Source organism: Notothenia rossii, assembly GCF_949606895.1.
Source record: "Notothenia rossii genome assembly, chromosome: 5".
Taxonomy (NCBI): domain Eukaryota; kingdom Metazoa; phylum Chordata; class Actinopteri; order Perciformes; family Nototheniidae; genus Notothenia; species Notothenia rossii.
This window is the reverse complement of record NC_136903.1, coordinates 18,100,778-18,115,816: the sequence shown is the minus strand read 5'-3', so window position 1 is coordinate 18,115,816 and position 15,039 is coordinate 18,100,778. Positions and strand designations below refer to the sequence as shown.

The 15,039-nt window shown below is 39.5% G+C and overlaps 1 protein-coding gene across 1 annotated transcript in view; it reads left to right on the top strand.

Moving 5' to 3' along the window:
• Positions 1-2,486: 2,486 nt before the first annotated feature.
• igf1ra (insulin-like growth factor 1a receptor) overlaps positions 2,487-15,039 on the top strand; it is an 82,710-nt gene continuing 70,157 nt past the window's right edge. The window contains 1 exon segment of the mRNA XM_079680826.1: positions 2,487-3,738. Within this exon segment, the coding sequence (XP_079536952.1) occupies positions 3,633-3,738 (106 nt within the window). The 5' untranslated portion in view covers positions 2,487-3,632.

The window sequence follows — 15,039 nt, the reverse complement described above, 5'->3', positions numbered from 1 at the left end:
TGGACCCTGAAGGCGGTCCTCTCCTCGAACTCCATGTCACATTTCACTCTGAACCCCTCACAGGACAACCTATTGAACAACTCCAATGCACAAAATAAGACTTTCTGCTCCTGAAGGTTTCAACCTAGTCATGTTCACTTCAGTCAAGAATAAATATAAGAAATCAGAAGAAATTAATATGTAATATTTATAAGGATAGTACTTGACAAAAGAAAGTATCCTCTATAGATTAAAAACATCAAAAACAGCATTGAATGTAATACTTTAAGAGGGAACAGTTTGTAAAGTTGTCTAAGTTGTAAAAGAGTATGATCTTAATTATACTTTTTATATTAATTGTAATGTTGGAGTTAACATAATTAGGTTAAGATTATGATATACAATCTCTCCATATACTCTATATTACTTTGTGTCAATTCAGTCTACTGACAATCTTGTATTAGATAGATAGATCTATCTAATGTGATGTGAAAACTGATATGCACACATTTGGTTTGAATGTTATTAATGGAAACACATTTTAAATGTCAAGTTAGTCCAACCCAATTTTTGTGTAAAAAAATCTAAATAGGTGGGTGCTGACATTGCTGTTGCCTAAAAGACAAATAGAGGGACTAATAGATGATTTCTGAAGGGCAACACAAACAGCATGAAATTAAATGTCTTTATCAAGTGCAACAAACTTTATTAAATGAACCGAAGGCCATATACTGTATATCATATACTTTGAGCACTTTTGTTTCTTTTTGATAATGAACTTGCACATGCTTTCTTTGAGATAAAGTTGATAAAACTAAGCTCATATGATTAATAAAACTGTTTGTTGACAACCAAACAACTAGAAAGGTAAACTCTTACATTCATTATGAACAAAGCAAATCCTTTACGTCTCTTGGAATCAAAGTTATCCAGTCAGCAGTCTTGAAAGTAATCTCAGATAGCATACTCTGGTTGCATTTGATGATTTCATTTAACAACAACTTGATATTTTAACTCAATGAACTTTGCTACAGCAAGACCGGATGTAACATCTCCCTATTTTTGACTGTGAACAATACATACATCATTAGAGGCAAAACTTCTTAGTTTAAAAGTAGCACATTATGTAAAACCAGGGACAAAGTCATTAGCTATGGAGGGTACTCAGTATGTCTGTTAATGAGCACTGCATTTTTAGGAGTTATTTTTTCCCCTTCTCAGATTGGGAAGTGTCAAGTTATTTCATTTCATTTCAAACCTTTATTTATCCAGGTGTATCCCATTGAGATCATTGATCTCTTTTTCAAGGGAGACCTGCTCAAGTAGGTTCCACATGAAACATAAAACAACAGAACAAAAAAAAGGATATCATATAGAATCTTTACAGGGATTACAATTTACAATAACTATCCACATGAACAGGTACCAACAGCATCCGATTGAGTTGCACCAACCGAGCTTTAAAAACATTTAGTGGCACCAGATTGCTCAGTTTCCATTTCAATTGTAGACTATTCCAAGAAAGTGGAGCTGTGCATCTAAAAGCTATCTTCCTTAAGACAGTCCTAGCAGTTGGCACATTTAATAAAACCACAGTATGCGATCTCAGGCAGTAGCCACTTACAATTTGCCGTGAGATCAGGGAGCAGATGTAGGATGGAAGTTTCCCTAACATGGCTTTGAATATACAAATGTACCAGTGACTGAGCCTCCTATAGTTATAAAACTAGTATTTCAGGAAAAAACAAAAGGAAAAGAGAAATGTTTTGCGGGGGTGGTGCAGCATGCCGCTTCCCAGACATGTGACTTAAACAAACTCAAATAAGACACATTTGTGAAAAACTTTACAGATATCCACTTTCAAGCTTCTCCCACCAACTAAGAACTTGTCTTTTGGTCTGATAATTGCGGCCATTGATTTATACGGAAACATCTCTGGTTGATAGTTGGGGATTCATCCAGGGTTCTCCAGCAGAATAAATAATATAAATAATAATACATTCCCTCTGACAGAGGGCTATAAAGTATTACATTTACACAGGTTGGGAATGGATAAAGCTACCAGTAACTAACACCCCTACAGGTGCTTGAAGACAGTGCTGGAGGAGTAAGCTTCCTTTACTCAAGTTCTGTCCTTTGTTGCAATTTTGATTCTCTTGTAGCCTACTTTACTCAAATATTATACTTTTACTCCACTACACTTATTTGAACATTTAAGTTGCTTGATACTTTTTTTAGAATCAAATTAATAATTTGGTTATAATCAACACATTATTTCTAACATTACTAAACGATCCTGATCAACAATCCAATAATAGTTTACATTAAATTTGAAAAAGGGCTATTCTGCTAAATAAGTTATTTTGTTAGCATTTTGATGCGCATAATTTTGTACATTACTGAAGTAAATTGTAATGCTTGTAACTGAGTTTTTCTACACTGTATGGCTGATATATTTATTTTTGTTTTAACTGAATTAAAACATCAGGCGAGGATGTTTCCCCCCCAGACCCCCCGGGGTTGCTGTTTTTCAACGCGGCCCTGAACGTCTTGTAGGAGGTGTAGAGAGATTTGTGAATCCCCGGGTCCGGATCCAGTCCGGGTTTTCCCGCCTCCTCGCGGCCACCTTACCGTAGCACTGAGCGATCTGTGTGAGGAGCCGACTCTTGTTTACAGCAGGATTCCACGGAGGAGCAGAGACACAGCCTGCGTTCACCGAGGGCGAGGATTTCAGCCCCTGGATATACACGCTACGGGAGTTTTTGTTTTCTCTCCTTTATGAGGATAAAGGCGACACACGAAACACTCGTAAAGGGCAACTCCTTGTGGACACATTCTCCCTCCCACCCCAGCCGAGGTCGTCTAGCTGAAGAGCTGGAGAGCCATTCTCCTGCGTGGCACAAGTCTGCTGTTTTCTTTCAGCTGCAAATCCCGATTGACGGCGGAAATAAGTCCGACCCGAGGAGCTGGAAAATTGGTTTAAAAAGCGACTTCTCACCGCGAGCCAGGACTGCTTGGTGGGGATAGAGACCTTGTGCTGGTTGAATGGCATAAGCAAAAAAAGGTTTTTCATTCATTTTCCAACCTCGCAGCCACCACCCCTGTGGATCTGGACGTGTTTTCTGCCCCATACCTCCCCTCACACACTCAATCACACGGGGGATTATTGAGAGCGACACTGGCGTAAATGTATTATGGTGTCAAAGGCTGCCAATAATAACATTTAGCCTGGCATTTTGAAATTGTTATTAACAGGCCTGATCGCACTGTACGCGCACTGCTGTTTTCAAGAGATGGAGACTGAAGATGGGGATTACCATCATTTATCCAGGAAAATCACTGGCGTGTGTGCCATACCAGCCTACGTCCAAGTGCCCTGTGACTGGCAAAAATAGCAGACTGTTTTAGTATTTTTTTTCTCCATAGGAATTCCCTGTCATAACGTGGTGTACACATTTATTTATATATATTTTTAGAGCAAATCCTGGAAGCCACTCATTTGCAGGCTACCACGGTGTAGCCTTTTTGGGCTACAAACATTTATTGCTCCTCTTTTTCATTTTTTTTTTTTAAAGAAGCCAACGTGTACAACCTTCTTTATTGTATTTTATTTTTTATCCCTGCATTTTTTTATTTTTTTTGAGGGGTGAATAATGTTAAGGAACATGAGATCTGACACACGGATGGGTAGCCCGACCTTGTTTTGGGGTCTGATGCTGTCTGTGTCCACTATCTGCATCTGGTCCACACATGGAGAGAGTAAGTCCTTTTTATTATTATTATATTTTGTTGATTTCTAACAGGGAATGCCTTAATATGCTACACAATGGGTCTTTTGTAGCCAAGCTTAACCTCTTGTACAGCAGGATTTGGATGAATGCTTTAGGAAGAGTAACGAGTTATAATGTATTTCTTTTAGCAACATAAGTGGGAAACTTTTTATACTAGAACATAGGTACTCACTACGAGAATCCCAGGGATCATGGAGCTCCCCTATGTGTGCTATTTACTCACATATTAGCTGAGGACCATGTGGTGTAGCTGCCCGTCAGTAGGTGAACACATTTAAGCGAATTTTCTTTACGGTTGTCAGCATCACCTCATTTCACAAAGCAGTTTAGTTTATTCAGAAACAGTCGGAGGAACGAAGCACACGTTGCCTTAATCTCCACGTTAGACACCCAGAGAGCAGGGGATGAATTTAGGGACCGGAGCTGAAGGTTACTACGACCATGTGGCCATTTTGCATTTCGTGGTGTGGCGTCGCTGTGTATGAAAAACCTAAATCACACAAACATTTGCTTCTTAAAAGGCCATACAGATAACACACACTAACAACATAACATAGCTTACTTAAGCCGAACACCTTCATTAACGGTCACCATGACAAAGCACCATTTAAATTGTAGATGGCGATAAGGTATCTTCAGAGAACATTCTCAGTTAACTGCATAGTACCCTGTGTGAAGCTATGTAGTGACAAATAAAGCAAGAGTTAACATTCAGGAGTTCAGACCCAGTCCTAACTCCATGCTCTCACACTGATGAAATGACACTTTGTGTAAGACACGTCATAACTTTACAATTTTGTCTCCGAACAGTTTCTGGACAAGCTTATTAAACTCCCTCAATTTCTCTGTTTATTTGAGTGGTTTAATAACCAACTATATAGACATCTTTTTTTATGTAACTCCCTAAAATCTAACTGCTTTTCATGATTTAGTTATGATTAATGTCTTGCTTCTACTCAGTTCAGTATCCTTGCTTTGATTTGAAATGTTTTGAAATTCAGAATTTGCTCATCACTGCTTCATCAAAAATGTTTTTCCTACAGTCTAGTTCTTCTAATAATTTAATCTAATGTTATAGATAGAGATGGAATCAAGACTTCTTCTTGGCTATTTCTTTGATAGAATAACTGGGTATTAATAAGGACCAAAGAGGGCTGCTTCTCTTTTGACTTCTTATTGCCTATACAGCTCTTTGAAAAGCTATCTGTGACTGTAATATAATAAAAACAAGCCTACTCTGTCTAAAAAATAATTAGGCCAAAAGTAACTTAATTAAATAGATAAATTAAACAATTTCTGCATTTTGTCTGATGTTTATCATAAAGTAAAACAAAGATGAGAAGTTATATGAATTTTCTTATTTTTAACAGGTTTATTGTAACAAAAAAAGTACACTTTTAATTTAAAACATTGTTATTTGTTTTGCTTGTTGCATTTCTGTCGAGAATCAATATCTTTTGACCACTTCCACTTTAAAACTACATCAATCGTCACCCTTGAAGTATGGGTTATTATTGTGCTCAATCTAAAATCTCAAGCCAGAAGTTCAGCCTGTGCTTTCCTGCTGGTTGATTGTCTGTGTAACTAAGGTGACATGGCAGGATTTGTTTATGTATATATAGGTTTGTTTTTAGGGTACTAGGTCACTCACAATTTGTCTGATATGTGTGATGATGCATGTAGACAACTTGACATGGGAAGGAGACTTGTAGTCTGACCTCCATTAGCATTCAAATAGAGAAGAAAAAACGTTTTCAAGCCTATTGACCAGTGGTCCACCCACAGCCATGTGGGGGTGCGTTTCTGTGCACCCTTCTGAGCCGGAGAGACACCCATGAACGCAGCAGGGGGCTGGGAGACAAGTGGTTGCTCTCAGATCCCGACGCTCTGTGGTGTAAAACACATCAGACCTTCCACATCAAAGCGTTCAGCAAACAAAGACTGGCGAATATCAAGATGGTCTCACCAGTTTATCACTCAGAGATGATGTTTAGTTCACCAGAATTTCCAGCTTTTATCATCACTTTGTGGAAAATCACAGATATCCATTAGTGGGTTGAACCTTTTTTTCTTCCCTCCCTATTCATTTTGATAATCTGTCAACGGCAAAAAAAAGAAGCAATTAAGATCCCTTTTAACTCTCACCACAGTAAACTTTCCATGCCATGGCTTGCAAGTATACAGCAAACAAGTCTCTAAAAGGGAGAGAGAGCACAGGGGAGATAGAGACTTGGTGTTTGGAAATAGTCTGCACAAATACACTTGCAAGAGAAACAGACTTGGTTTTGTTGATTGGAAGAGTAGAGAGTTTGTGAGCTGTTTTATTGGCTTTTGCTGTCTTTAGTATGGACCAATGCGCTTAACTTCATGACTTGGCACCAATACTACAAGGGTTATAAATAGATATGTCACCAACAACATTGGCTCAGGGTTGTGTGAGTACAGGCACCCTATGTCCCGTTCCATGAGGGCACACCACTGTTCTTGTTAACTTTATTTATTAAGGGACATGTTGCTCCGGAAAACTTGAATGGCGGCATAAATAATCAAACGTCAGCGAGCATTGTGTTTGACAGTCTCCCTTTGATATGTTCCTTGTCGTGACAGAGCAAGTGGCTCAGATATGACTGCTGTCACTCTACTCCAAGGTGCCCCACTCCATCTTGTGACCGGGGCTACACGGTTACACACACTCTTCCCCCCCCCCCCCCTTGTCTCACCCCCTGCGAAAAGTGTAGTGAGTGTTCATAGCCCTGTGTTTTGTGTTCATGCATGTGCGTTCATTGTGCATATCAGTGTGTGCTGTGGCAGCCTGAGTCAGTGGCCCTGTGTTAGGATGTGAAAGTGTGTCACTGGGCTAGTTTGTGCAGTCGAATGCTGTCCTGCAGCTCCTCCATGCTGCCAGCTGAGGTTTACAATGCTTAATTAAACACTTTATTTCAAGTGGCCCGTCATTGGATTTGCTCAAACACATTCTCTGGCCAACCGCACATACATCATCATGGGCGGCTGGTTTAATGGCCCATGGAGTATTGTACAGTTTGTGAGATGAGTGCAAATGTTAGCTCTCCTAATGGATTGCTGTATGACTTGAAAGCTGATCATCAAGAACTGAATGTGGATCCGTCCCGAGTGGAGGCCAAATAATATTCCTCAGAGGTGTTTTCAGAATCTTAGCGAGAAACTTTTTCATAGTTTCATTTTAATTGTTTGCTCATAACTTGGTTATTTGGATTGTTGTACTGAAAATAAAAATGTGGCCATAAACTTTGAGGTTCATGTTGTATATGCATGGAATTGTATAGCACAGGTGCATCGAATATATAAAAGGCTAGAGCTTCACATTACACCTTAGAGAGAACATCTAGAATAATGCTTGATTATTTACTTTTCTTTTATGGATTTCATTCCTATACACCAAGAGAGGCCATGGATTGAAGCTCAGAGCAACTTGTTTTTCTTTTCCCAAACAGCTGCAGTGGTAGGAAAAATATTTTTGGGCTGAATCCAAAAAAGGATTTTATGCTACAACGCAAGAATGAAAGTAGTAAATTCATCACCATTTAATTTTAAATGCTAATAAAATACCTCGATTTTCCTTCTCTTATTTCGTGCGTTTCCTGCAGGCTTCCACACATCCTTCCAGCCATTAACCTGTAATAAAAATCACAGCATACCATATTTTACTGTAATCCAACTGTAAAATATGTGTTGTTGTTTATAGTGAACAGGCTATAGTGTGCATGTACACATGGAGTATTTCACCTCCTGCCCTCTCCCCTTATTTTCGGAGAGGGGGAGTCTTTGTGTGAGAGTTGTTATGATGGAGAGTGTAGTGTTACTGTTTGAGGTTTTGGTGAAATCTGAGCCACAGTGTTTGAAGTAAGGTCCACTGAGGGGAAGTGGCCACCAGACCGCTGGTCAGATGACTTCCAGTATGCCGGGGATTAGGGCCAGTTGATGTGGCAGGTGTGAAGGGATATGACCGCACGGTGACCAGCTTCCTCACAGCAGGAACTACCACCGGGTTTCAGTTGGAACATTCTGATGCTGATTATTATGGTTCAGTAGGGTATTCTTATTTGTGTTACCTTTGTTTGTTAACTTTTGTTCAAGCACAATGCAACTCTTAGAAGTAAAAGCCAATGTTTTGTCATTGACTGGAAACAAGAGCCAAATGTTAGATTGAAAAATCTAACCTAATAAAAAAAATTAAAAAATGTAGTAGCCTATACATTGGAACATTTTAATGTGCTGATAAAAATCATTCTTTCTAAATATTTATTACTGATTTATTGTTTAAGAAAGTTGATGCCAAACCAAACATATGACATTTCAATGCTTTCTTTTTTACATTTAAAATGCATAATTTAGAAACAATTCTTCATCTGTCACATTTTATTTGTTAAACATTTCTTAATTCTGCCAATAATTCAGTTAATTTTATTTATTGTTGTTTTTAACAACTACATTATGAATTAGGTCTCAACTTCAATGTGGTAGGAGTTGAAATAAAGGTTGAATGAAAGATGCATACTATATTTAGAGTACATCTTGACCAGAAATCTTTGTTTGTTCAGTTTGAGGTCAAGTAGAACACACTGTGCAGACAGTCTCTCACACAGATGAAGACATATTTGTTTGATATTTGTTAAACACATTTTAAAGAAAATAATGTTTAAAAGATACCTAGTATATTGATTAAAAATCTAAATGCTAAAGAATACAAATCCTTTTTTTCAGTAGAAATACTTATTCTAAATACGTTCTACAATAATCAGTATTGTACATATACATTAACAGATCTCCAACTATCAGAGGAGTCTCCCTAATCACCTTTTCTGGAAGTTACAGTAAATCGTATCGGACGGAATACAATTATGCGCTTTTTCTAACATTGCTCAGTCTGTGGCCTTTTGCTAAACACATAATGCGGTCTGAAAGTCATGCTTCTTTCGGCCAAAGATTACTGACTCACAGTTTATGTGAGGTAAAGATAAACAGTGACCTTGGTTTGAATAAGAAAGACTTTTGTTTGTGTTTGACTGTGTGTGCTCTCTCAGGTGTGAGTGTATGCGTTTGTGTGATGACATTTCCATGGAGGGCCAGGTCAAGGTTTATCAATCCTAAACATGAGCCCATAGATCCCATTACACTGTGGAGATATGTGTGTTTACTCAGCAGTGTGAAGAGCAAAGAGAGGCAGGAGGGAGAGACCAAGGCTTATCTCTCTCTGTGGAAACTGGCTGAAATATCCACATCGTTCCTCGGTCATTATTTTAATCAGAACTTTAATTTGAGCCCCTCTTTTTCCTGCTTATCTATCTATAAATAAAGGGGTTTGATGTCCACATTTTAGGTAAGCATTGTTGTTTAAAATCAGAGTAGCCTGGAGGCTTAGTTTGAGGCAGCATCCTACTCAATTATTTTCCAAGGAAATGATTGGAATTCCTGGAACTTAACATCCCTAATGAGTACAACAAGGGAATCACAAAGAGGTTTTTCTCTCTGCATTCCTTTCCTCTTCTTGTCTCTTCTCTCTTTCTCTTTAGCAGTTTTTCTTTTGTATAAATCAATTTTAGGTAAGGATAAAAGATTATCCGACACCCTGAAATATGTTAACTGCCTTATGGCGTATTTCCACTGCAGGGCCTCGCACGGCTTAGTACGGTAGAGTTAGGCCTTGGTAGGCCAGGCTAATTTTATGCTACGTTTCCATTACAGTTTAGGAACTGGGGTAGTAACTATAGTAAGTTAACGCAGTGTAGGCGGAGCCGTGAAGTCATCTTCAATGCTCCTCATCTCCTCATATCTGTTCAGAAACTAGACAAAAGTTAAACAAGTACAAACCACAGACTGTCTGTGTCATGGTGAATACAGTCGCTGGTTTACTTATGTCTGTATAGGCCGTTGTTGTGAGTGTGGACGGTCGGAGCATACACAACGTTAGCTTAGCCGATCTCCATTCAGGAAACACGCATTTTAAAAGGCTTTTCGCCTGCCGTCTGTCTGCAGACTTGTCAAAGCATTAATTCATGGTTTTTACTAACCGGTATCAGTATGTTGTTACTTCGGCATCATTTTGAAACGTGTATTACAATTAATTCACGGTCAAATATGTTAATTTGATTGTAGTTGCCAGTAGGGGTGTAACGGTACACGTACCCATACCGAAATTATTCGGAAAACTTTTTGGAAGTAATCTCAGGTGCTGCGTCGCAGCAATCAGAGTAATTTGCTCACATTGGGTTCAACCGGTTCAACGCGTCATAGAGCGAGCAAATTATTTCATTGGATGAGAGGCATACTATGAGAGCTGGTCACAGGGATGCGTTCAAATTTAGTCAGTAATTTGAGGAACTGTCGAAATGGCGAACGCAGATAAAGTTGAGCTCGAAAATCCTCCAGCATCATTCAATTCTCCGGTTTGGGAACATTTTGGTTTCGCAGTTACGTACAAGGATGAGGGACAAAGACAGGTGGACAGAACCAAAGCTGTTTGTTGGCATTGTTCAACTAAAATTGGTTACGCGGCTGGCAATACATCAAACTTGCACACTCATTTGAAAAGGCATCACCCGAACGTGAATATCACCGGTACCAAAAGAAAAATGACTAAAGTGCAAACCCAACTCCCACTAGCATTTAAGCCTCCACCACTCCAAAGCTATTACAAACGCCAAATATCCTTATGTTGCCTTGTTAGCAAAGCGCTACCTGGCTGTATCTGCTACCTCTGTCCTTAGCGCAGTGGTTCTCAAAGTGGGGGGCGCGCCCCCCCTGGGGGGCGCAGAGGCATGCCAGGGGGGGCGCGAGAGACCAGGAGGAAAAATGGTTATTAAAAAGAAAAAGAAAAAAAACAATTCATAAATTGAAAAATTATTGATTCGAAAATAATATGATGCAGTACAGTACTATTACGTCTGTGTCTCTGTGTTTCATTAAAGCTCGTGTGTGTGTGTGTGTGTGTGTGTGTGTGTGTGTGTGTGTGTGTGTGTGTGTGTGTGTGTGTGTGTGTGTGTGTGTGTGTGTGTGTGTGTGTGTGTGTGTGTGTGTGTGTGTGTGTGTGTGTGTGTGTGTGTGTGTGTGTGTGTGTGTGTGTGTGTGTGTGTGTGTGTGTGTGTGTGTCGAACGAGCCATTTTGTGTGCGCGAGAGAGAGCGCACCGGTACCGGAGATCGTTTTTGTTAGCTTCTGGTGCTAGCGAGCTACACCAACGGATATAGGGAGTTTTTTCAACAACAAAGTGGAGAAGAATTCTCTCCTGAGAGACTCAGTGAGTTAAAGGACTCTCTCAGTTTTATATCAGTGGGTCTCAAACGTTTTGGTCACCATTTATGTAAACAATTATTTCCGAGGCACACGTTTATATGATCATTATAGTTATAAAAAAATAAGAGAATAAATGAAAAACAGGTATGAAATACTATATGACAGTAAAAAAGGAATAAAGTTTAAAAGGGTGGTTTGTAAAATATCCATAGAGAAAAAGTAAATCTATTTACAGTTCTGTTTCATATAGGTGTTGAGAGATGTATCCATAGATCTCTTCATTTTGCTCTGAAAGTGCACCAGATTGATGCTTTTAACTTCAATATTTAAAAAAAATCTTCCCGGGGGAGCATCCCCCCGGACCCCCCTAAGTGAGGTCCACACACAACCTATAAAAATAGCACTTTAACCCTGCTTACAGCTATATGCCTTGAGCTGATTATCGAGCCTTCATTGTAACAGTCGTGGGTACACTGTGTATTTGCGTGGGGATTGTTGCAGTAGAAAATTCCACTGTAGCGACCGGTACATTAATGGGAAACCCTAAATGTTTGAGCACCCTCTATGAAACGTCAAGCTACCCCACAGCATCCCCAAAATAAATCTCTGGCGCCGCCACTGAGCCTGACTATTTGTGTGGGGGGGGCCCGACTTTTTTTTTTCTCCAAAGGGGGGGCCTGACAGAAAAAGTTTGAGAACCACTGCCTTAGCGAGAGGGTGTTCTCAGCAGGAAACATTGTTAGTGCCAGCAGATCTGCCCTTTCGGCAAGCAATATGGACAAGTTAATCTTTCTTTAAAAAAACATGAAAATACATTGACAAGCAAGTCATAATGTCAAGCTGGCTGCTTAGGTACTAGTAGTACAGTTCAAATACAGATTATTTCAGTTCATCGAAATGCTGCACCTTAATGTTTATTTTATTATATTTTGTATTTATTTGAGTGAATATTCAGTTTAATAATAATTAAAAACCCAAAACTAATAGTTTATGTTTTGTGAGTACTAGTACAGTAAAGTTCAAATACAGATTATTTCAGTTCATCGAAATGCTGCACCTTAAAGTTTATTTTATTATATTTTGTATTTATTTGAATGAATACATTATTCATAGTTAAAGGTGGGGTAGGTACATTTCAGAAACCGGCTCTAGTGCACTAAAATTTGAAAGTACACAGCCAAAAAGAATCCGCCCCTTCCTTCAGACTTCCTTACAGAGCACCTCCTCCGCGAGAGCAGGCTGCAGTAACGTTACTTGTCAGGCAAAGTTAAACACATCTAGGTTAGCAATACTACACAGCCAAAGCAACTCCGATATTGAATCTGGTTTGACTTCTCCTAGTTTCCACTTTCTTTTTGTTCTTAATTTGCTCAGTTACATTTTTTCTTTTGCGACCCGTAGACGATGTTGAACCTAACTCTGCCATGGTGAAAGTGGCCGCCTGTTGCTGGCAAGTCATTGAAGTACTGCTGCAATGCACGCCCAATGACGGCACGCCGACTGAGGGCACGAGATACATTTGTGGGTACACGAGATGCAAGGCTGACAGACAGGGCGGCAATCCAATCCGTTTAGCCGGCCCGGCTAAACGGATTGGTTGTAGTTTTTACAGTATTACGGCTTCCACAGATGACATTTTTTTTAATGGATTTTTTGTCAAAGCACTTAAGACATTCATTGCTATCGGGATGTTAAGAGCATTCCATGGAATATAAAAAAAACTGTATCTTGAGCCGGTTTCGGAAACTTACCTACCCCACCTTTAAATAATAATTTCAAAAACCCAATAAATATTTTATGTTTTGTGATAATCTTTTCTGCTTTACCGAAAATGTACCGAACAGAACCGTGACCTAAAAACCGAGGTACTTACCGAACCGAAATGTTTGTGAACCGTTACACCCCTAGTTGCCAGCGATTCTCTCACTAGTTTAGCATACTCAGCCCGGTTGTTGGCCCGAATAGGACCTCGACTTTGGAGAACCAGAAAACTGTGAAAAAGTACCCGCTAGACAGAACTACGTCTTGTGGAAATGCAACCAAAAACGGGCCCGGCACGGCACGCTTAAACCGTCTTAAAAGTGTGCAGGTGTGCATCATATGAGAGGCCCCGTTTTACATTTTCCGCCACAGATTTTGGGGCCGTGGCCACCACCAGCTGAATCCTGGCCACCCCAAACACCCTCACCACGGGGGCCCAAACAATTTTTGAACATTAAGAAAAAAATGTTTAAGTAACCTTTCATCAAGAATTAACATTAATAGGATGTTATATTTATAATGTACTCTCTAAACTCACAATTCATTTAACTTATTTTCTTCCAAAGGTTAATTATCCTAAGCCTCTGTACACCCCTTTCTATTTACATGTAATGGTTGGTCCTGCCTCCAAACGCGGTGCACCACCGCTGGCACTTTCTAGCAGAGAGTGAGAGCATGTGAGGAGCAGGGATGCTAGTACTTACCTGTGTAGTTTTATACCATGTCTCAACGACAAACAAAGTCAGGCTTTCAAAAGAGAAAAGAAAGGAGAGAAAGACAAGTGAGGGCAACAGTATGTCACCCGATAATCTTTAAGCTGACATTTAATAAAAGCAGGTACATTTTTAGCAGCTATTCATACTAAATCAGTTGTTCCTCCCCCTGGTGCCATGACCAACAGATCCATTTCTAGGCTCAGCAGCCCTGTCCTCCCACAATGCTGAACCTGAACCTTTTCTCCCAACTGAAGGAGGTGAGCAGCATTGTGTTGAATGCCATGTCACTTAACATATCCGAAGGGAGACTGCAATACTATATATATATATATATATATATATATATATATATATATATATATAAAAATAAGAAGAACATCTAATTTCAATTACACATTTCAAACACAGTATTTTTCCACATATTCAAGTTATATTTATTTGGATTTATGCATTCATGTTGAGAATGTTCCATTCAAAAATGTTATTAAAAATGCATTTACGCCATAAAAGAGGACTATTGAGATCTATCGTCAGGAATGTTAGTCTTATATCAAATAGTGAATTCTACGGCAGCAGAATGTTGCACGTCTGCACAGTGTTATATTTTCACAGCTCAGTGTCAGTAAATGTTGTGCGGTTAGTATTGGACTACAAGATAGATCCAAGCATGTACAGGTAGAGTTATTTAAAGCATAAATTAGTCGGTTGGGTTCTGGAGGTGTGGTTACAGCAACTGTGATTGGTTGGCGTGGCCTGGGCCTGGTGGTGGGGCCCAATGTGATATCTTTTCATGGGGCCCAAAATCCCTGGCGTGTATGGCCAGAGGGCAGGACCTATAAACACATTTACTACCCAATAGCATTGTGAGGCTGAACAAAAGGACCTTTTGACTATGTAAATGTAGTCTTTTAAAAAAACAAAACATTTACTGACTTTTTTTAAGATAGCTTAAAGTAATGTTTTAAAATTACAACTGGGGGCCTTTCAGGGTTAAGGGCTATTGTTTATTGTTATTTACTTTAAGATGTTTATTCTTAACCAATAATTCAATTAAAAAAACTCTTATTTAAATGATGTGTGTGTGTCTCTGTATTACTGATGATACACTGAGAGAATGATCTCATAGGGCTGCTGATCATCATAAGCTAAACAGTCTGTATACTGCATTACATTTGTATAATGTAAGCTTCGTTGATACTTTGCCTGCAAAAAAAATTCTAACGGAAACTCTGCCGCATGGTTTGCTCGTCCCTTGGAAGAGGCGGAGAGGTGGGTTTTTTGCATCTGCTGGTGGACTACCGGAGAGATTTACAGCAGGAGCACACGCCATCCACCGCGGAGAATAAACAGAAGGGCAACCATGCTCCGGGGTCTTCTTCGCTGCTTTTGGTGTATTTTGTGGCGGCAGCAGCGCCACTTACATGCCCGGCATATGTACTACAGCGTTTCCAGCGGGTCCGGTCTTGTGTGAACGGACACGTTAATTGAGCCGAATGCGTGTGAGCGGAAGACTTTTTTGAA